Source organism: Eschrichtius robustus, chromosome 2, assembly GCF_028021215.1.
Source record: "Eschrichtius robustus isolate mEscRob2 chromosome 2, mEscRob2.pri, whole genome shotgun sequence".
NCBI classification, from domain to species: domain Eukaryota; kingdom Metazoa; phylum Chordata; class Mammalia; order Artiodactyla; family Eschrichtiidae; genus Eschrichtius; species Eschrichtius robustus.
The window spans coordinates 64,228,226-64,249,254 of record NC_090825.1 but is presented as its reverse complement, the minus strand read 5'-3'; the positions used below and the strand labels follow the sequence as shown (position 1 = coordinate 64,249,254).

General features: G+C 39.6%; 2 protein-coding genes across 3 annotated transcripts in view; one reads left to right on the top strand and one right to left on the bottom strand.

The window, feature by feature from the left end:
• ACOT12 (acyl-CoA thioesterase 12) overlaps positions 1-21,029 on the top strand; it is a 55,162-nt gene that overhangs the window by 14,011 nt on the left and 20,122 nt on the right. Inside the window, exons 4-11 of the mRNA XM_068535596.1 lie at positions 6,511-6,612; positions 11,132-11,267; positions 15,407-15,563; positions 17,118-17,237; positions 18,090-18,240; positions 18,747-18,802; positions 19,088-19,151; positions 19,827-19,910. Of these exons, the coding sequence (XP_068391697.1) occupies positions 6,511-6,612; positions 11,132-11,267; positions 15,407-15,563; positions 17,118-17,237; positions 18,090-18,240; positions 18,747-18,802; positions 19,088-19,151; positions 19,827-19,910 (870 nt within the window). The remainder of the gene's footprint in view (positions 1-6,510; positions 6,613-11,131; positions 11,268-15,406; positions 15,564-17,117; positions 17,238-18,089; positions 18,241-18,746; positions 18,803-19,087; positions 19,152-19,826; positions 19,911-21,029) is intronic.
• ZCCHC9 (zinc finger CCHC-type containing 9) overlaps positions 16,275-21,029 on the bottom strand; it is a 42,479-nt gene continuing 37,724 nt past the window's right edge. For both annotated transcript variants that reach the window (XR_011073082.1, XR_011073083.1), the window contains exon 13: positions 16,275-18,184. The gene's annotated coding sequence lies outside the window, so the exon portion shown is untranslated. The remainder of the gene's footprint in view (positions 18,185-21,029) is intronic.

Here is a 21,029-nt window from a genome sequence, read left to right as displayed (position 1 = left end):
GTTTCTTGTTTCTTGAGGTAGGATTGTATTGCTATAAACTTCTCTCTTAGAACTGCTTTTGCTACATCCCATAGGTTTTGGGTATTCGTGTTTTCATTGTCATTTGCTCCTAGGTATTTTTGGATTTCCTCTTTGATTTCTTCAGTGATCTCTTGCTTATTTAGTAGTGTATTGTTTAGCCTCCATGTGTTTGTATTTTTTACAGATTTTTTTCCTGTAACTGATATCTAGTCTCATAGCATTGTGATCAGAAAAATTACTTGATACAATTTCAATTTTCTTAAATTTACCAAGGCTTGACTAGTGACCCAAGATATGGTCTATCCTGGAGAATGTTCCAAGAGCACTTGAGAGGAAAGTGTAATCTTATGTTTTTGGATGGAATGTCCTATAAATATCAATTAAGTCCATCTTGTTTAATGTATCATTTAAAGCTTGTGTTTCCTTATTTATTTTCATTTTGGATGATCTGTCCATTGGTGAAAGTGGGGTGTTAAAGTCCCTTACTATTATTGTGTTACTGTCGATTTCCCCTTTTATGGCTGTTAGCTTTTGCCTTATGTATTGAGGTGCTCCTTTGTTGGGTGCATAAATATTTACGATTGTTATATCTTCTTCTTGGATTGATCTCTTGATCATTATGTAGTGTCCTTCTTTGTCTCTTGTAATAGTCTTTATTTTAAAGTCCATTTTGTGTGATATGAGAATTGCTACTCCAGCTTTCTTTTGATTTCCATTTGCATGGAATATCTTTTTCCATCCTCTCACTTTCAGTCTGTATGTGTCCCTAGGTCTGAGGTGGGTCTCTTGTAGACAGCATATGTACGGGTCTTGTTTTTGTATCCATTCAGCCAGTCTATGTCTTTTGGTTGGAGCATTTAATCCATTTACATTTAAGGTAATTATCGATACGTATGCTCCTATTACCATTTTCTTAATTGTTTTGGGTTTGTTATTGTAAGTCTTTTCTTTCTCTTGTGTTTCCTGCCTAGAGAAGTTCCTTTAGCATTTGTTGTAGAGCTGGTTTGGTGGTGCTGTATTCTCTTAGTTTTTGCTTGTCTGTGAAGGTTTTAATTTCTCTGTTGAATCTGAATGAGATCCTTGCTGGGTAGAGTAATCTCAGTTGTAGGTTTTTCCCTTTCATCACTTTAACTATGTCCTGCCACTCCCTTCTGGCTTGCAGTTTCTGCTGAAAAATCAGTTGTTAACTTTATGGGGATTCCCTTGTATGTTAATTGTTGCTTTTCCCTTGCTGCTTTTAATATTTTTTCTTTGTATTTAATTTTTGATAGTTTGATTAATATGTGTCTTTGCGTGTTTCTCCTTGGATTTATCCTGTATGGGACTCTCTGCGTTTCCTGGACTTGATTGATTATTTCCTTACCCATAGTAGGGAAATTTTCAACTATAATTTCTTCAAATATTTTCTCAGTCCCTTTTTTTCCTCTTCTTCTTCTGGGAACCGTATCATTCGAATGTTCGTGTGTTTAATGTTGTCCCAGAGGTCTGTGAAATTGTCCTCAATTCTTTTCATTTTTTTTGCTTTATTCTGCTCTGTAGTAGTTATTTCCACTATTTTATCTTCCAGGTCAGTTATCCATTCTTCTGTCTGTTATTCTGCTATTGATTCCTTCTAGAGAATTTTTAATTTCTTTTATTGCGCTGTTCATCATTGTTTGTTTGCTCTTTTGTTCTTCTAGATCCTTGTTAAACGTTTCTTGTATTTTCTCCATTCTATTTCCAAGATTTTGGATCATCTTTACTATCATTACTCTGAATTCTTTTTCAGGTAGACTGCCTATTTCCTCTCCATTTGTTTGGTCTGGTGGGTTTTTACCTTGCTGCTTCATCTGCTGTGTATTTCTCTGTCTTCTCATTTTGCTTAACTTACTGTGTTTGGGGTCTCCATTTAGCAGGCTGCAGGTTTGTAGTTCCCATTGTTTTTGGTGTCTGCTCCCAGTGGGTAAGGATGGCGTAGTGGGTTGTGTAGGCTTCCTGGTAGAGGGGACTGGTGCCTGCATTCCGGTGGATGAGGCTGGATCTTGTCTTTCTGGTGAGCAGGACCATGTCCGGTGGTGTGTTCTGGGGTGTCTGTGAACTTCTTATGATTTTAGGCAGCCTCTCTGCTAATGCGTGTGTTTGTGTTCCTGTCTTTCTAGTTGTTGGGCATAGGGTGTCCACCACTGTAGTTTGCTGGTCATTGAGTGGAGCTGGGTCTTAGCGTTGAGATGGAGATCTCTGGGAGAGTTTCTGTCATTTGATATTATGTGGGGCTGGGAGGTGTCTGGTGGGCCAATGTCCTGAACTCGGCTCTCCTGCCTCAGAGGCTCAGGCCTGACAGCCGGCCAGAGCACCAAGACCCTGTCAGCCACACGTCTCAGAAAAAAAGGGAGAAAGAAAGGAAGGAAGGAAGGAAGGAAGAGATGGAGTGAGGGAAGGAGGAAGAGAGAAAAAAAGAATAAAATAAAATAAGTTATTAAAAATAAAAAAGTAATTAAAAAAAGAAAGAAAGAAGAGTGTAACCAAACCAAAAAAGAAATCCACCAAGGATAACAAGCGGTAAAAACTATAGTTAAAAACAAACAAACAAAACGGACAGTCAGAACCCTAGGACAAATGGCAAAAGCAAAGCTATACAGACAAATCACACAAAGAAGCATACACATACACACTCACAAAAAGAGAAAAAGGAAATATATAAATATATAGAAAAAAATAAAAAAAGGAAGAGAGCAACCAAATCAATAAACAAATCTACCAATGATAATAAGCTCTAAATACTAAACTAAGATAAACATAAAACCAGAAACAAATTAGATGCAGAAAGCAAACCCCAAGTCTACAGCTGCTCCCAAAGTCCATCGCCTCAAATTTGGGATGATTCGTTGCCTATTCAGGTATTCCACAGATGCAGGCACATCAAGTTGATTGTGGAGGTTTAATCCGCTGCTCCTGAGGCTGCTGGGAGAAATTTCCCTTTCTCTTCTTTGTTCGCACAGCTCCTGGGGTTCAGCTTTGGATTTGGCCCCGCCTGTGTGTGTAAGTTGCCTGAGGGCGTCTGTTCCCCACCCAGACAGGACAGGGTTAAAGGAGCAGCTGATTAGGGGGCTCTGGCTCACTCATGCTGGGGGAAGGGGGTGTATGGAAGGTGGGGCGAGCCTGTGGTGGCAGAGGCCAGTGAGACGTTGCAACAGCCTGAGGTGCACCGTGTGTTCTCCCAGGGAAGTTGTCCCTGGATCACGGGACCCTGGCAGTGGCGGACTGCACAGTATCCCGGGAGGGGAGGTATGGAGAGTGACCTGTGCTTGCACACAGGCTTCTAGGTGGCTGCAGCAGCCGCCTTATCATTTCATGCCCGTCTCTGGTGTCCGCGCTGATAGCCATGGCTCACGCCCAACTCTGGAGCTCATTTAGGTGGTGCTCTGAATTCCCTCTCCTCACACACCCTGAAACAATGGTCTCTTGCCTCTTAGGCAGGTCCAGACTTTTTCTTGGACTCCCTCCTGGCTAGCTGTGGCACACTAGCCCCCTCCAGGCTGTGTTCATGCAGCCAACCCCAGTCCTCTCCCTGGGATGTGACCTCCAAAGCCCAAGCCTCAGCTCCCAGCCTCTGCCCACCCTGGCCAGTGAGCAGACAAGCCTCTCAGGCTGGTGAGTGCTGGTCGGCACCGATCCTCTGTGCGGGAATCTCTCCGCTTTGCCCTCTGCACCCCTGTTGCTGAGCTCTCCTCCGTGGCTCCAAAGCTTCCCCCCCCACCCACACCCCCATCCCTGCCAGTGAAGGGGCTTCCTAGTGTGCAGAAATTTTTCCTCCTTCACAGCTCCCTCCCCAAAGTGCAGGTCCCGTCCCTATTCTTTTGTCTGTTTTTCCTTTTTTCTTTTGCCCTACCCAGGTACCTGGGGAGTTTCTTGCCTTTTGGGAAGTCTGAGGTCTTCTGCCAGCATTCAGTAGGTGTTCTGTAGGAGTTGTTCCACATGTAGATGTAGTTTTGATGTATTTGTGGGGAGGAAGGTGATCTCCACGTCTTACTCCTCTGCCCTCTTGAAGGCGCCCCCCCAAACTTTCCCTTTTTATAAGGACATCAGTCATATTGGATTAGGGGTCCATCCTACTCCAGAGGGATCTCATCTCAACTAATTACACCCTATTTTCAAATAAGGTCACATTCTGAGGTACCAGATTTGGTGAGGGACACAAATCAACCCATAAAAGAACTATTTTGGCAATAACCACACCTGTGGTGATGGCTTTACCCTGATTTAGTCACTTTCCCCCAGTATGTTTATAAACAGAATAGAAAAAAACTTGAAGAAATCAGAAAGGTAATAAAAACTTGTGGATAAAATGAGCTCTGTCAAAGACAGTTTATGATGGTGCCTCTGGATCCTGATTTCTCAGCTATGGGGCTCTTGAGCTTTGCCTCACAGTAGCCTCTGGGTCTGGCCTTTCTCCTGAGAGACAGCACTCTCCTTTATATTCAGCCCATACACAGATGAAAGTTCCCTTTCTTTTCTCCTTTCTTCCTGTTCCCTGATAGCAGCTAGAATTTCCAGAGGAAGTTTGACTAAAAGCTAAGAAAAGAACCCAGGGAGTTTGAAAGCACAGATTTCTGATCTTAAGAAAAATAAATGCTAGCCCCATCTAGGGCTAATTTAGTCCCTCTACTAAGTTGTGGTCTTCTATGGCCTCTATGAATGTGTTGTGTATTCACTGAGGTCTGGCTGGAGGGAACACCAGATTCCTAGCGCTGTATGAGCTCTTGGAACTGTTTACCTTACAATAACTGTTTCTTCCTCAGAAGCTGTTCTTTTCTGGCTTTGTCAGATTTCACCCTACACATGCTCAGACTGGTATCAACCCAAACACTCAACAGGAACAATATGCAGATACCTGGGAATTCTTTCCTTTTGTAGCTCCCTCCTTTCTGGGACAATCTCAGCTGCCTTGATCTCCTTGATTTCTGGTTCTTCAATTCAGCAAGTTTCCATTTCCCCTCCTTGGTCATAGTCTGGGAATTACCTGCAGGCTGAGAACCCAGGAAATGCAAGTGCTCCCTTCCTTTATCTCCCTTTCCTTGGAGATCACAGGTCTGTGTTGCCTGCTGTCCTGTGTGTGAAAATAGTTGCTTCCTATACTCAGTCCAATTTTCCAGTTGTTTTCATAGGATGTAATTCCAATCTGACCCACTCTGTAATGACACAAAGTAAAATTCTCCCTGGCATATGTTTTTGAGACATTTGGCCATCGTACATAACTAATTAACTGTTCTAATAGAAGACAATGTTTGGAACTTGTTTTAACTCTCCAGAATTGTTGCTTTGTTTTTACTATTAGTTGTCTATTCTATTTTTCATTTGCCTATTTTTCTGAAAGTAGAAAGCTATGTGGGGTTGAGAGTTGTTGGGGGTTGAAAATGGATGGTTTAAATTTGGTTAATCACCATCTAGTTAACTTACGTTTACCATGCAAATACTAATTTGGTTTCATAAGTTAAGTGAATCACCAATTGACGATTATTTTTGTGCATGATGTACTTGGCAAAGATGTAGAAATAGATATTATCATTGATAACACAGTGCTGAACTAAGATGCCCGAGGTTGCCCACTATTTCAAGAAGGTAGTATTATTTCTCTGGGCTATGTTCCCGAGTTTACCTACACTTCTGCAGTGTGTGATCATGAGGACCAGAGCTTCAGAGTTCTTCACATGGGGAAATCCAGTCCACTGTGGTGTCACCATAAAATGTCTCAACTACTTTCTTGCTATTCCTGAAAAAGAAAACTCCTGAAAGAGGAAACAAAGCTGCAAATAACATGACTACAAATAACATTCTGTCCATGTCAACTTGGTTATAAAACTCAGACTAAAGATTAAAAAAAAAGTTATGGTGCATCTCTCCGATGGGCTATAAGGAATTCATTAATACCTTGTTTTCAAAACCACATTTAGATTAAAAAAAAAAACAAAAAAACAAAAAAAAAAACCACATTTAGTAATAGTGGGATTAGAAAACGCTTATTATATAAATGCCAAAAAATTTCGTTATAGTATAAAATTGTAAATACAGTATGATAATCTTTTGTGTGTGTGTGTATACACACATACAGACACAACTATATACATATAGATACATTTCATACATATGTATGAAATGATATTAAACTGGAAGAAATTTTATATAAAGGTTAGTAACTATTCATCTGAGTGATGGAATTACTGATAATATTTACTTTTGATTGTCAGATTCCATCTTTATCATTTATCTATTTTTAATCTTACCAAATCTTCCATGGTAAATATATATTTTTCCATAATCAGAAAAAAAATATTTTTCCAATTTTATAGAAAATCATTGAGAGGACAGTATTGGTTAAAAGTAAATTGAAATGCTGGTTTTATTCAAAAAACAAAACAATGGTGAAGTGCATAAATGAATTTTGAATGCTGCAGTCTCATCTGTTGTCTAGACGGCTGAAATGTTTTGAATTTATTTTTCTTTCCTTTTTAGATCAGCATCAAGGTCACAGTACAGGACATGTTCACTGGCATTGAGAAACTTGTTAGTGTGGCTTTCTCTACATTTGTAGCCAAACCAGTTGGAAAAGAAAAGGTAAATTTCTTTGTGAAGAGTATCTAGCATGTAATTCAGGGACATATCAACAGAAGTATCAGCATCAGAATTATTATGGAATAAGGAACATTTCTTTTTACCGTGAAATATACTTTCCCAAGATTTGTTACTCACCAATACTTATCATAATTTTCACCAATATTTATGTGGTAATATCATAGTATTAACTGCCTTAGAGAAAATGAGAGATGTAGCCAGTTTGTGAAAGAGAAAAAAAAACATTGTGTTTTAAATGATCTGAAGGTCATGTCAGTTTCCCCACAATATTGCTTGCTGGTTTAGTTCTTTTCTTTTGTGGTTATATAACTCAAAAGTGAGTTAAAATATTTTTTTAAAGCAAGAGCATTTTAGCTAGCAGTTGTGTCTTATGGTCCAATCACTTTTTCATACCTAAAGGAATAATGTCAAAGTTGCTGAGTTATTGAAGTTTAAACATAAGCTGCAGGGCATATAGGGTAAAAACACCCTTAAAAGAAATATGTTGGCCTGATGTGGGTGCCCAGTGGGCTTGCCTGGCTTTGGCCCAGAGCAGCGTGTCCCTTGTCTGCTGCGGACTTACTCATAATTTCTTGGCTTTTCTTTTTAGGGTCAGAGTGCCTAGGGGAGGATCCGCATTTAGTCTAAGCATTATTTTTTTTACATTTTATTTATATAGCTAGTTTATACAGCAAGTTCTTATTAGTTATCTATCTTATACATATTAGTGTATATATGTCAATCCCAATCTCCCAATTCATCCTACTGCCACCCCCCCACCCACTCTTTCCCCCCTTGGTGTCCATAAGTTTGTTCTCTATGTCTGTGTCTCTATTTCTGCCATGCAAACCATCTTATCTGTACAATTTTTCTAGATTCCACATATATGTGTTAATATATGATATTTGTTTTTCTCATTCTGACTTACTTCACTCTGTATGACAGTCTCTAGGTACATCCGCGTCTCTACAAATGACCCAATTTCATTCCTTTTTATGGCTGAGTAATATTCCATTGTATATATGTACCACATCTTCTTTATCCATTCGTCTGTTGATGGGCATTTAGGTTGCTTCCATGACCTGGCTATTGTAAATAGTGCTGTAATGAACATCAGGGTGCATGTGTCTTTTTGAATTATGGTTTTCTCTGAGTATATGCCCAGTAGTGGGATTGCTGGGTCATATGGTAATTCTATTTTTAGTTTTTTAAGCTCCATACTGTTCTCCATAGTGGCTGTATCAGTTTACATTCCCATCAACAGTGCAAGAGGGTTCCCTTTCCTCCACGCCTTCTGCAGCATTTGTTGTTTGTAGATTTTCTGATGATACCCATTCTAACTGGTGTGAGGTGATACCTCATTGTAGTTTTGATTTGCAATTCCTCTAAGAATTAGTAATGTTGAGCAGCTTTACATGTGCTTCCTGGCCATCTGTATGTCTTCTTTGGGGAAAAGTCTATTTAGGTGTTCTGCCCATTTTTGGATTGGGCTGTTTGTTTTTTTAATATTGAGCTGCATGAGCTATTTATATATTTTGGAGATTTATCCTTTGTCTGTTGATACGTTTGCAAATATTTTCTCCCATTCTGAGGGTTGTCTTTTTGTCTTGTTTGTAGTTTCCTTTGCTGTGCAAAAGCGTTTAAGTTTCATTAGGTCCCATTTGTTTATTTTTTAATTTTTTTTTAACTTTTATTTTTATTTATTTATTTATTTACTTATGGCTGTGTTGGGTCTTCGTTTCTGTGCGAGGGCTTCCTCCAGTTGCGGCAAGCGGGGGCCATTCTTCATCGCGGTGCGCGGGCCTCTCACTATCGCGGCCTCTCTTGTTGCGGAGCACAGGCTCCAGACGTGCAGGCTCAGTAATTGTGGCTCACGGGCCCAGTTGCTCCGTGGCATGTGGGATCTTCCCGGACCAGGGCTCGAACCCGTGTCCCCTGCATTGGCAGGCAGATTCTCAACCGCTGCGCCACCAGGGAAGCCCCCATTTGTTTATTTTTGTTTTTATTTCCATTACTCTAGGAGGTGGGTCAAAAAAGATGTTGCTGTGATTTATGGCAGAGTGTTCTTCCTATGTTTTCCTCAAAGAATTTTATAGTGTCCGGTCTTACATTTAGGTCTTTAATCCATTTTGAGTTTATTTTTGAGTATGGTGTTAGGGAGTGTTCTAATTTCATTCTTTTACATGTAGCTGTTCAGTTTTCCAAGCACCACTTATTGAAGAGACTGTTTTTTCTCCACTGTATATCCTTGCTGCCTTTGTCATAGATTAGTTGACAACAGGTGTGTGGGTTTATCTCTGGGATTTCTATCCTGTTCCATTGAACTATATTTCTGTTTTTGTGCCAGTACCATATTGTCTTGATTACTGTAGCTTTGTAGTATAGTCTGAAGTCAGGGAGTCTGATTCATCCAGCTGTGTTTTTCCCTAAAGATTGCTTTGGCTATTCGGGATCTTTTGTGTCTCCATACAAATTTTAAGATTTTTTGTTCTAGTTCTGTAAAAAATGCCATTGGTAATTTGATAGGGACTGCATTGAATCTCTGGATTGCTTTGGGTTGTATAGTCATTTTCACAATATTGATTCTTCCAATCCAAGAACATGGTACATCTCTCCATCTGTTTGTGACACCTTTGATTTCTTTCATCAGTGTCTTATAGTTTTCGGAGTACAGGTCTTTTACCTCCTTAGGTAGGTTTATTCCTAGGTATTTTATTCTTTTTGTTGCGATGGTGAATAGGATTGTTTCCTTAATTTCTCTTTCTGAACTTTCATTGTTAGTGTATAGGAATGCAAGAGATTTCTGTGCATTTTGTATCCTGAAACTTTACCAAAATCATTGATTAGCTCTAGTTGTTTTCTGGTGTCATTTTTAGGATTATCTATGTATAGTATCATGTCATCTGCAAACAGTAAAAGTTTTACTTCTTCTTTTCCAATTTGTATTCCTTTCCTTTGTTTTTCCTGATTACCGTGGCTAGGACTTCCAAAACTATGTTGAATAATAGTGGTGAGAGTGTACATACTTGTCTTGTTCCTGATCTTAGAGGAAATGCTTTCAGTTTTTCACCATTGAGAATGATGTTTGCTGTGGGTTTGTCGTATATGGGCTTTATGTTGAGGTAGGTTCCCTCTATGCCCACTTTGTGGAGAGTTTTTATAATAAAATGGGTGTTGAATTTTGTCAAAAGCTTTTGCTGCATCTATTGAGATTATCATATGGTTTTTATCCTTCAGTTTGTTAATATGGTGTATCACTTTGAATGGTTTGTGTATATTGGAGAATCCTTACATTCCTAGGATAAACCCCACTTAATCATGGTGTATAATCTGTTTAATGTGTTGTTGGATTCTGTTTGCTAGTATTTTGTTGAGGATTTTTGCATCTATGTTCATCAGTGATATTGGTCTGTAATTTTCTTTTTTTGTGATATCTTTTTCTGGCTTTGGTATCAGGGTGATGGTGGCTTCGTAGAATGAATTTGGGAGTGTTTCTCCCTCTGCAATTTTTTGGAAGAGTTTGAGAAGGATGGGTGTTAGTTCTTCTCTAAATGTTTGATAGAATTCACCTGTGAAGCCATCTGGTCCTGGACTTTTGTTTGTTGGAAGATTTTTAATCACAGTTTCAATTTCATTACTTGTGATCAGTCTGTTCATATTTTCTATTTCTTCCTGGTTCAGTCTTGGAAGGTTATACGTTTCTAAGAATTTGTCCATTTCTTCCAGGTTATCCATTTTATTGGCATAGTGTTGCTGGTAGTAGTCTCTTAGGATGCTTTGTATTTCTGCGGTGTCCATTGTAACTTCTCCTTTTTCATTTCTAATTTTATTGATTTGAGTCATCTCCCTCTTTTTCTTGATGAGTCTGGGTAAAGGTTTATCAATTTTTTTAATCTTCTCAAAGAACCAGCTTTTAGTTTTATTGATCTTTGCTATTGTTTTCTTTGTTTCTATTTCATTCTGTTGCATCACATTTCCAGGTTTCTGGAGGTCAGTTAGAGCTTTATTCTGACTTATTGATTTTTTCAGTTTGCTTATTAGACAATGTTTTCACCATGTGTTGAAATTTCCAAGTTGGGAATATCTCTTGGTACATGATAGCTTTCTCTAGAACATCTTTATTCTCTCCCTTTGATAGATTAATTTTGCAAAAGGTAGAAAGCATTTCTTGATAAGAATTTAGTGGAGTCAAAGTCCCTCTCCTCACTCATTAATCTGAAGAATTTTTAATTTTGTAGTTCTGTTGAAAATTTTTTAAATCAGGGAAAATTAATATTTGGAAAACTTTTTAAGGCACATATTATATGAACAAATAATTAAGTCTATGTTGATTTTTTTTTAGTTTAAAAAATATTTTAAGAAAAAAATTAAGTCAAAATAAAATGTGTATATAAACACCCATAAATGCTCTATTTACTTTGAGTTAGAAAACAATGTAGCATATCATTTGTTTTTGCAAAATTCATGTTGTGCTTTTATAATTTAACAGGGCAATGAAAGATAAATGTTTTTCTTTCTCTAGATTCATTTAAAACCAGTCACACTTCTAACTGAACAAGATCATGTGGAACATAATCTGGCTTCTGAGAGAAGGAAAGTTCGATTACGACATGAAGATACTTTTAAAAACTTGATGAAGGAAAGTGGCAAGTTTGATGGTCAGTAAATCTACTTACAGGAACTTTAATTATATGACTGTGGCCTAGCATGTGATCTATTCTGGAGAATGTTCCATGTGCACTTGAGAAGAATGTGTATTCTGCTGCTGTGTTGATCCTTTCCAGTAATGAGAAAGAAAACCAGAGATAGAATAACCTCAATTCAGGTCAGAGTTCCTGACCAGAAAATGTGGGATAAATGTAAAATTGTCCAAGCAGAATGACACAATACTTAATGAACATCCAAAGTACAAGAATTGAAATTGACCTCCAGATGAGTATGCCCCTACTTGGAAGCCTGTAGAAAGGGTGACATTTGTTTATTGTACTTAACATGGGTACACAGCCAGAGCTGTGAGCCTAGACTGGTCTCTAAACCTGGAAGAGCCCTATTTCCCATTGATTGGCAATTACCTCCAAATAGGCATACTTCTACACCAAGGTCCCCTATACTCAATATATTTCTGTGTAGATGTCATAGCTGATGCTTATACACATATGACCTGCCCTAGTACCCTCCTCTATGTGTCCCAGTGTAGGCCATGTATGTCTTCATAGGAATCAAGTAGCTTTTTCTTTAATTATCCCTCAGAAAAGGAGTTGCCTTATATTTGAGTCTTTACAATGTCTCTCACAGTATAAGGTCCTCTCTTAATTTTTTATTTTATCCTGGTAACACAATATTCAAACAAGTATGCACCTTTCTTTTTTTCATTTAACAATATAGTTTACAGATAATTTATATTAATTTATTTTGAAACAAAAAAGTACCATTTGAGTAAGAGAAATTAACCTTAAAAAATCTCAATCAATACTAGTTTTGGATGTTTATAGAAAATTATCTAACGAAATCAGTACTTAAAAAAGAAGTTGGAAGGGATTTAAGACTTCATATGCTTTTTAAGGATCACTTTAGGAAGCAATCCAATTCTGATTACAGCACTATGGTGGACTTGGAGTCTGCAAAAAACTAAAATTTCTGGATGAAATATTTACAAACATCTTTGCAAACACATCTCAGCAGGCAAAAAAATAAGAGAATGCCTTGAAGTCCACAAATGATTAGAAGCACAAATTCAGCAGTGTAAGGAGATACAAGAGTTGGCATTTACTCAGGAGGAACCTGTATGTGCCAGACCTAGAGCTGTGTTTTAATGGGCCTGCCAGGGCTCAGGAGACACAGCCAGGTGGAAGGTTGGATCAAGGAACCATACCTGGAGCTGCAACACCCCCGAAATGATACCCTCAGTGGGTCAACTGGAAAAATCCCACCCCTCAGAGAGCTCTGGTAGGGATGCTTTCCACTTAGCCCTAGGTGGAATGGAAAAAAACTGTTTCTCTTTGAGGATTCAATCACAACTACATTCTCAAGCAGATTTGGTGTCAGAATTCACATAATTTGTTTGGCCCAAAACAGACCAAGTGATACTTAGTGTGAAGTGGTACTGTGCTACGTACCCACGGGTGATCTGCAGCCACAAATGCAAATCCTCTGTGAAGAAATGACTTTAAGCCCAGCCCTTAAGAACTGTCACAGATAAAGATCCAAGGAATGTGAGCTCCTAGTCAAAAATCATAAAAGACAAAAATAAGTCACCTAAATCCAGAAAAGCACCAGACCATAGAATGAGGCCCACAAAGACTACAGATACTGAATTTAACATATAAAGAATCTGCAGTAAGAACATTAATATATTTTAAGAAAAGAGTATCAAAAGTATTATATAGGAACAAGAAAATGACCTAGACTACTTGGCAAAGAAGCAAAAGGAATTTCTATAAAAAAGAATATATAATAATTAAAAATGGAAACTTAATGAGTGGGACTTCCCTGGTGGTGCAGTGCTTAAGAATCTGCCTGCCAGTGCAGGGGACACGGGTTCGATCCCTGGTCTGGGAAGTTCCCACATGCCATGGAGCAACTAAGCCTGTGTGCCACAACTACTGAGCCTGCGTTCTAGAGCCTGTGAGCCACAACTACTGAGTCCACATGCCGCAACTACTGAAGCCCACACACCTAGAGCCCATGTTCCTCAACAAGAGAAGCCACCGCAATGAGAAGCCCATGCACCACAATGAAGAGTAGCCCCAGCTCGCCACAACTAGAGAAAGCCTGTGCACAGCAATGAAGACCCAATGCAGACAAAAATAAATAAATAAAAATTAAAAAAAAAAACTCAATGAATGAATTAAACAGTATCTAAGACAGTAAACTGGAAAAGTATATCTGAAGAAGTTACCTAGAATGCAGATGGATAGACAAAGAAATGGGAAATATATAAGAGAGATTAGGAGACGTAGAGAATGGAGTAAAAAGTCTAACAAGCATCTAATCAAAGTTCCATGAGACACTATTTCACACCCACGAAACTGGAAAAATTGAAGACTCCACAATACTACTTAAGTGAAAATGGGGAGCAGTAGGAACTGTAATAAACAACAGACAGAAGTATAAATCAGTACAATCATTTTGTTACCTAAAAATATTCTGTTGTTAGTAAGGACTGTGAACATGGAATAAATCAGCAAAGTTAAGTTTATTCATCCATTCATTCATTCAATAAATATTGACTGAGCACCCACATTCTGGAATTTTATTAGAATTTTAAAAAATCAGTCCTTGCCCAAAGGAGCTTAGGATATAGGGGGTCAGATAATCAAAGATCACACAAATAAACATAAAATTATAACTGTGAAAGAAAGGTACAAGTGGGAGCTCATAATAGTGGGGTTGCTGTGGTCAGAGAAGGCTTTCCTGAGAAAGTAGTGACTGAGATGGGCCAAGAGAGAATAGGAGGTAAGTGGAAGAAAGTGTGGGTGGCCAGTGGAACTGCCGCTGACAGAGGGAGCACCATGTAGAAATGCCCTGATGTTGAGGGCAACATTTAGTTACAGGAACTGAAAAAGGGCTATTGTGGCTGGAACAAAGGGAGAGAGAGCTTGAGAGAGGAAGGGGTGCTAGGAGCAAATCAGACTAGCTGGGGCTGGAGAGGTAGGCATAGGCCAGCCAGGAAAGAAAGGGCTTGGGGCCATAGGAATGATTTAGGTTCTTCTAATAAGCCAAGGGGAAGTCACTGCATGTTTTTAAGCAGGGGACTGAAATGATCAGTGGAATGAAGGGGAAAAAACATAAAAGAAAAATACCATCAATTAATGAAAAATATAATAATTAGATGAGAAAATGGAGTTAAATCTCTGTAACCGCTCTTCTCTGCTCACTTATATGTGACTGTGATAAGAAAGGCTCCATTCCCAGTTACTGACAACAGCCAGGCATGTCTGTGCTCTCACACCGAAAGCTCAGCTGTGCCTCTGACGGTACAACCAGGATGGTGCCCTGCTCTGTAATTCTTTCTCCCACCTCCTCAACAATAGCACGTGAGATTTAAGCCTAGCTGGTGATTCCCTTGATGATGCAGGCAATATAACTGAATACGTTTTACTGCTTTGCCGCCAAAGTAAATGATTTCTCCATTGTTGAGAGTCAAAACCAATTGGTCAGTAAATGAAGCAGATATGATTCAAAAGAAGCAGAAAGACACTAAGAAGTACAATGTATTGTGTCTTTTCTGTTTGTGACTGCATTCATTACAAAACAGTAACTATGGGAGGCTATATTCCCATTCTGAAGTTTATCATACAGCAAACTATTCCAGATTTTCAGTGTCTGTGGCCCTTTAAAGCTCAAATCGCTTTCTTTTTAATAACTTTATTAACATACCATAAATGGCCCATACTTAAAGTGTACAACTTGATAGGTCTTGAGACATGTATACCCCCATGAAACCATCACCACAATCAAGATAATAACATATCCATCAATCCCCAAATTTCTTTCTGCCCTGATCTGCTCTGATCTGCCCCTCTTCCACCTGAAGCAACTCAAATTTAAACTTAAACATTCTTTTAATCAAAATTCTGGTTGACTTGTAAAACAGGTTGGAATACAATCTCTAAAATGCCCTTTCTGATCTGCGGTCTTATTCAATTCACTGTAAATAAAGCCTATCCATTTCTTCAGGAGTTTTAAGCCTTTGGTAATAATTTAATTTTTCTAAAAATCCCATGAGTTGAAGGAAAGGCTGTAGCCTCAGGTTCTGCATTTAACTCCACCATCTTTGTTCCCATCCACCTTTCAGATCCCACTTGTGATGAAGAAGAAGGAACGGTTTCCACGAGGGGCACCTCTGTGCAGAGCATTGAACTTGTCCTCCCACCCCATGCAAACCATCATGGAAACACATTTGGTGGCCAGATCATGGCTTGGATGGAGATGGTGGCTACTATTTCTGCAAGGTTCTTGGTTTGGACCTTTGGCTTGTGATCTTGAGACCAGTGGGGAGAGGACAGAAGGGTCTGAGGCTCAGCTATTGGGCAGTCAAGGAAACGAGTAGAGAACAATGTTGCCTTTTATCAAAATGAGAAAATGATAAGTCATTTTCCTGTTTACCTTAGAATTATTCTGTCCTTTTTTTGAAGGTGAATGTTTAAATTCTTGGTTCAAAACTAAAAATGAAATGACAGTTCTTATACTTGATTCTGAATTATGACTGTTGATCTTATGACACTGCAACTCCTTGTCACATTACTTATGACAAAGTAGATGCAGGATAGAAATAGAAGATAGCCTTTACACTTAAAAATGGTCAAGATACAAACTTTTATAAAGGCAGTTTACAATTAGGTCTGATCTCTGAAGGTGCTGGTTAGAATCATCATGGCCAAAGGATTAACTGAAACATAAGATGAGAAAGAGGAAAGAACTTAGAAAAGTACTTTTAAATGCTCCTCAGTTTCAAAAAGGGTTCCTTTATTCTTAATGGAGCCATGTAGGTAATTGAGCAGCTTTAAAGAACACTGTTCTCTGAAAATGCATTTGAACAGGATCTGCCCTTCCAACAATTTTTGTAACCACTGAAAATTGTTAAGGTTTTATTTTCCCCAAATTAAAGGAATTTTATTATTAATATGTCTACAGTTATGACTATAATTAGAAACCTGTGGTTATCCTTCCTATAAATTGTGCACAAATATAAGAGCTTGTTTTTAAAATGACATTGTCACTCTTAATGACAATAAAGCATTTGAACCTGTTCTATTGTAAAGGCTTACAATATAATTAACTGTGGCAGAGTCTGTTCACTTATTGTTGGCACAATTCTTTAGAGTAACTGGATGACTACAGTGGGAATCTAAAATGTAGAAAATTATGGAAGTAACTTTCTGAGATTAAATTTTCTTTATAGATTTCCAAAACTCCGCACACCACAAAAATCGTAAAATGTATTCTTTGTAGCCTTTCAGGCTTTGTGCAGCAATCCAGGTAATTTTTCTTTGGGGGAAAAAAATTAGTCTTTGACATGCGGGTGAACTCAGGTAACAGTGAAGCCAAGGAATGCATGTGAATGGCACCAGCTGACAGTTCTCTTCACTGTGCCCCACTCCAACCTGGGAGTCACAGCTTTCTGCGATTGTAGTCATGAACTGTCAGGAGGAAAAAAAATCCCTCAAGTTAGAACAAACGACAGTGGTTTGTTTTTTGGAGATACTTCCATAGGACACAAAACAAGAGCAGGACAGTCACCACAAGAGCAGGAGCGCCAGCATCTTGGTAAAGACCCCACGGCCTGGGGACGTGTGGCATTTCCTACAATATTTGCAGGTAATGTACAGGGCCACTCTCAACACACACAATCCAGTTATTCACTTCCCTCTGAGCTAAAAGAGATATTCATTTAGAAAGCACCCTGAACACTGGTCTTTTGCGTCCATTAAGCAAAGCAACAGTTCCTGAAAATATTTTGGAGAATGATCACTTTCTTCTCTCTCTCCTTCCCTTTGTTTCATCAGCCGCCTGTGTCGAGCGCATCCCCTTCTGAAGTCCGTGGACATGTTTAAGTTCCGGGGACCGTCTACAGTTGGAGATCGTCTTGTCTTCAATGCCATTGTCAACAATACATTTCAGACCTGGTAAAGCATGTCTGGTGCTCTTAGGCTGCTATAAATGAATTCAAACTTGCACATAAGCAATATTTTTTGTTTTATTTCAACCTGGAGGTAAGTATAGTGACTACTTTAAAGAAATCAAGTTCCTTCTAATTTTTTTAAAACTTCACTTAATCTTCGAAATCCATAGACACACATTTTAACTCTCTGTTCCACTTCAGGCCTCCTTACACTGTTATGATAAGTTGGTTTTTGTCTCATAATAAGTGTGACTGTATGTCCTACTTGATCCAGGATGGTCTTGGTTTGCACCTGCCATAATTATTAATTCTTCCTTTCACTCTCAAAAGAGTCATGTGGTCAACCACTTCATAATGGACCTGTCATTTATCACCATGAAGTCCAAACCACTTCCCAGTTATTTTTATTATTCTTGATACACAAAGAAAAGATTTAATTTAGTATTTTTTTCTTTTTAAATGTAAAAAAGAACGTCTGTGTTTCCTATCCAGTTTCAGTGTTCGATGCTTTTAAATTATAGGACTATTGTTTTTAGGAGAGAAAACTTGATTTTGGCACAGTTTAACCACCCCCTCCCCCATTACCAAAATATGTTCATGAAGGTATATAAAGTTCCACTGGCCTTTTTACCACTTGAAAGTGGGAAAGTAAAGCAGAAATGCTCCCAGGAGCTTGTACATCAGATCAATCAACCTGATGAAATGGATGTTAACAGTTGCATAGATTAGCAGATGACAATGAAACAACCCAGGGTCCTCATTCTCTTCCTTGCCTGGAGGAGGTGGTGGGGCAGTGGGCAGAGTAGGCCTGGCATGCTCAGGTTCTCTGTCCACTGCCCTTGTCGCCCATCTGCAGTGTCGAAGTGGGAGTGCGCGTGGAGGCCTTTGACTGCCAGGAGTGGTCTGGGGGCCAGGGCCGTCATATCAACAGTGCTTTTCTCATTTATAATGCTGTCAATGATAAGGAAGAACTGATCACATTTCCCAGAATCAAACCGATGTCAAAGGTCAGTTATTAGCACGTGTGGTTCAGTAATCAGACCACTTATTCTGGGGAAGCTGTGGGTACAGAGCTCCACCCAGAATCTTTCCCTGCACTGGCAACAACCTCCATGTCTATTCCCCTGTGGTCTTCTTTCTTTTCTGCATCACAATGTAAAGCAGTCTTTTTCTTCTTTTTCCAAATCACTCTAGTCATTTATTTAAATGGTGAAGTCCTTGAAGACCTCACATCTACTCAGCCACATGCTGCTGTTGGAAGCATATCGTCTTCCGTGTCTCATTTCTGACTCTCTTCTCCCACTTTACACCCAGTTCTCTATGCTGCTCTACACTCATCGGAATTAAGTCTTTCAGAATAAGCTGCCTTACTGCCAACTCTGACCTGAAGATAGTTCACGTAGAGACTCCTTGTCCCAATTAGCCTTTTCAACTGACTTAGGAGAGAGAAACTTAAGGATTGTAACACTAAAATATTAGAAATTTATTGATTTTACTTTGTTTTTTATTTAAGGATGATTTTAGACGGTATCGTGGAGCTCTTGCACGCAAGAGAATTCGCCTAGGCAGGTAAGGGACTTAGGTGTAAGGATTTTATGGAATCTTCTGTCATCTGACAAATTACATAGCAAAGAGCCCTCTCTGTGTCTCTATTCCCATATAATGTAAAAAGAGAAGGTCTGATGTTTTTTGACTGTGGAGACTACTGTGATGGAAATTGTTCTTTCTGATTGTTCCACCAGTAAAGGCAGCTTTTTAAAACTGCTGATTTCAGTTCAAGAAACTGTCATAGTTATTGCTGTGTGCTAAATACAGGGAAGAAAACTGTTATTTAATATTTTAATTTTTTTCCAGAGAATACATTATTTCCCACAAAGGAGAGGTTCCACTTTGCATACACTGGGATACTGGCAACCAGGTGACAGTTTTATAATCTGAAGTTCTTCATGTAAAATCACTTCATTTCAAAAATGGAAATCCCCTCATTTAACTGACTCACATTGTACCTACACAGGTTAGATGAAAAGGTGAATTATAGCAACCAGTCATCTCAAAATGAAACAAAACCAAGCTATCAGTAACTAGTTATCAGCCAGCTGCTTCACTGCCTTGTTTGAATTATATGTATAGTTCCTGAGTTACAGACTCTGGATGCTCTGCCATCAAATGCATTCAAGCAACATAGGACATTGAGATCTGGTGTTTCATCATAGCATGTGTTGAATGACATGCCCACTGGCTTGCATTTTTATAACACAATAGCAAAGTATTAGTCATTTTAATGTTTTTGACCATAAAATGTAAAGGGAAATCCAAGTTTACTTATTACCCGTTGATTACAAGTCATACTGAAGGGTGTTCTTGTCTTTGCTTAGGATACTAATTAAAATGATACTAATCTGCTAAGCATATATGACTCACATTACCTGTCTGAATTCTGCATTAAGAGTTTGAGACAGAAATTATGTTCCTGTAACTTAGTTCTAACCTCAACATCATCACTTTGGCTCTAACAGTGCCCACTTTCTAAGCAGAAAATATTTGATCACATATCTGCACTGCACTCAGAGCATTTCAAATATTTGTGTTTTAGGTATCCTTGAGTAATGGCAATGTGGAGGCTCTCAAAAGCCTGGCGGCCAAAAGTGGTTGGGAGATTACCAGTGCTGTGGAAAAGGTAGGAGGCATCCAGGTATACACACAACCCGTTGCCCATCACAAATGAAAGTTGTCATGGTAGTGGTTGTTCTGCTACTTCTGATGCTGCTTTTAAGAAGGAAAAAATGGAGATCAAGATGGCAGAGTACAAGGACACTGAGCTCACCTCCCACTACGAACACATCAAAAATACATCCACATGTAGAGCAATTCACACTGAAAACAAACTGGAGAGTGGCAGAAAGACTCTTATACAACAAACAAGGCTGTAGAGAAAGATCCACATGGAGTCAGGTAGGAGGGGAAGAGAAGCAATCAGGTCAGGACCTGCACCCCTAGGATAGGACACCTCAGCCCTGGTGTCTGATACCGGGAGAAGGAGTCCCCCTAGCTTGTTTAAAAACCAGTGGGACTAACAGGAGGGCTATAAGAAACCTAGACTCTGCTCTTAAAGAGCATACACATGCTTCCTGGCTCCTGGGAACCAGGCAAAGGAAGCAGATTGAAACTTCCCAGGGCTCTGGCTGGTTTCCTGCAACCACCCCAGTGCACACCCTGGCCCATGCCAAGCATCCACTCCAACCCCTCTAGCTCCACTGCAGCTCCCCACTAGGGTGAAGGTTGCCACTGCTGAGGAGGTTGCACAGCTGGCGGAAATGGAGCCAGCTCAGACCAGGCACTGCATCTGAACAGGGCGAGGGTGGCCATTACTGGTGCTCATGAAGGTGGTGTATCACGAGCAGTCTGGAGCTCTGACTGGTGTGCCAAGACTGCCTAGCACGTATCCCAGCCTACACCGGGTACCCACTCTGGGCCTTCTTGCTCCAGCACTTCTCCCCTCTGTGGTGATGGTGCCACTGCTGGAATAGGGGAGAGCGCACACTTAGATGGAACAGAACTAGCTTGGACGCAACTCTCAGGGTTTCTGCGCCAGCACCTTGGGACCCCCTCACTGTCCCCAGTAGGAAAGTAATGGCCACTAAGCATAGGAGAAGCCCTAGCTCACAGCTAGCTCTGGCTTTAGCCCCTCCATATCCAGCCCCCCCTCCCACCAAGGTGATAGCTGCCAGCACACCCTGGGGGAAGATGTGACTCATGCTCACGTCAGATCCAGCTCTCCCACCAAAGCCACTGGGCA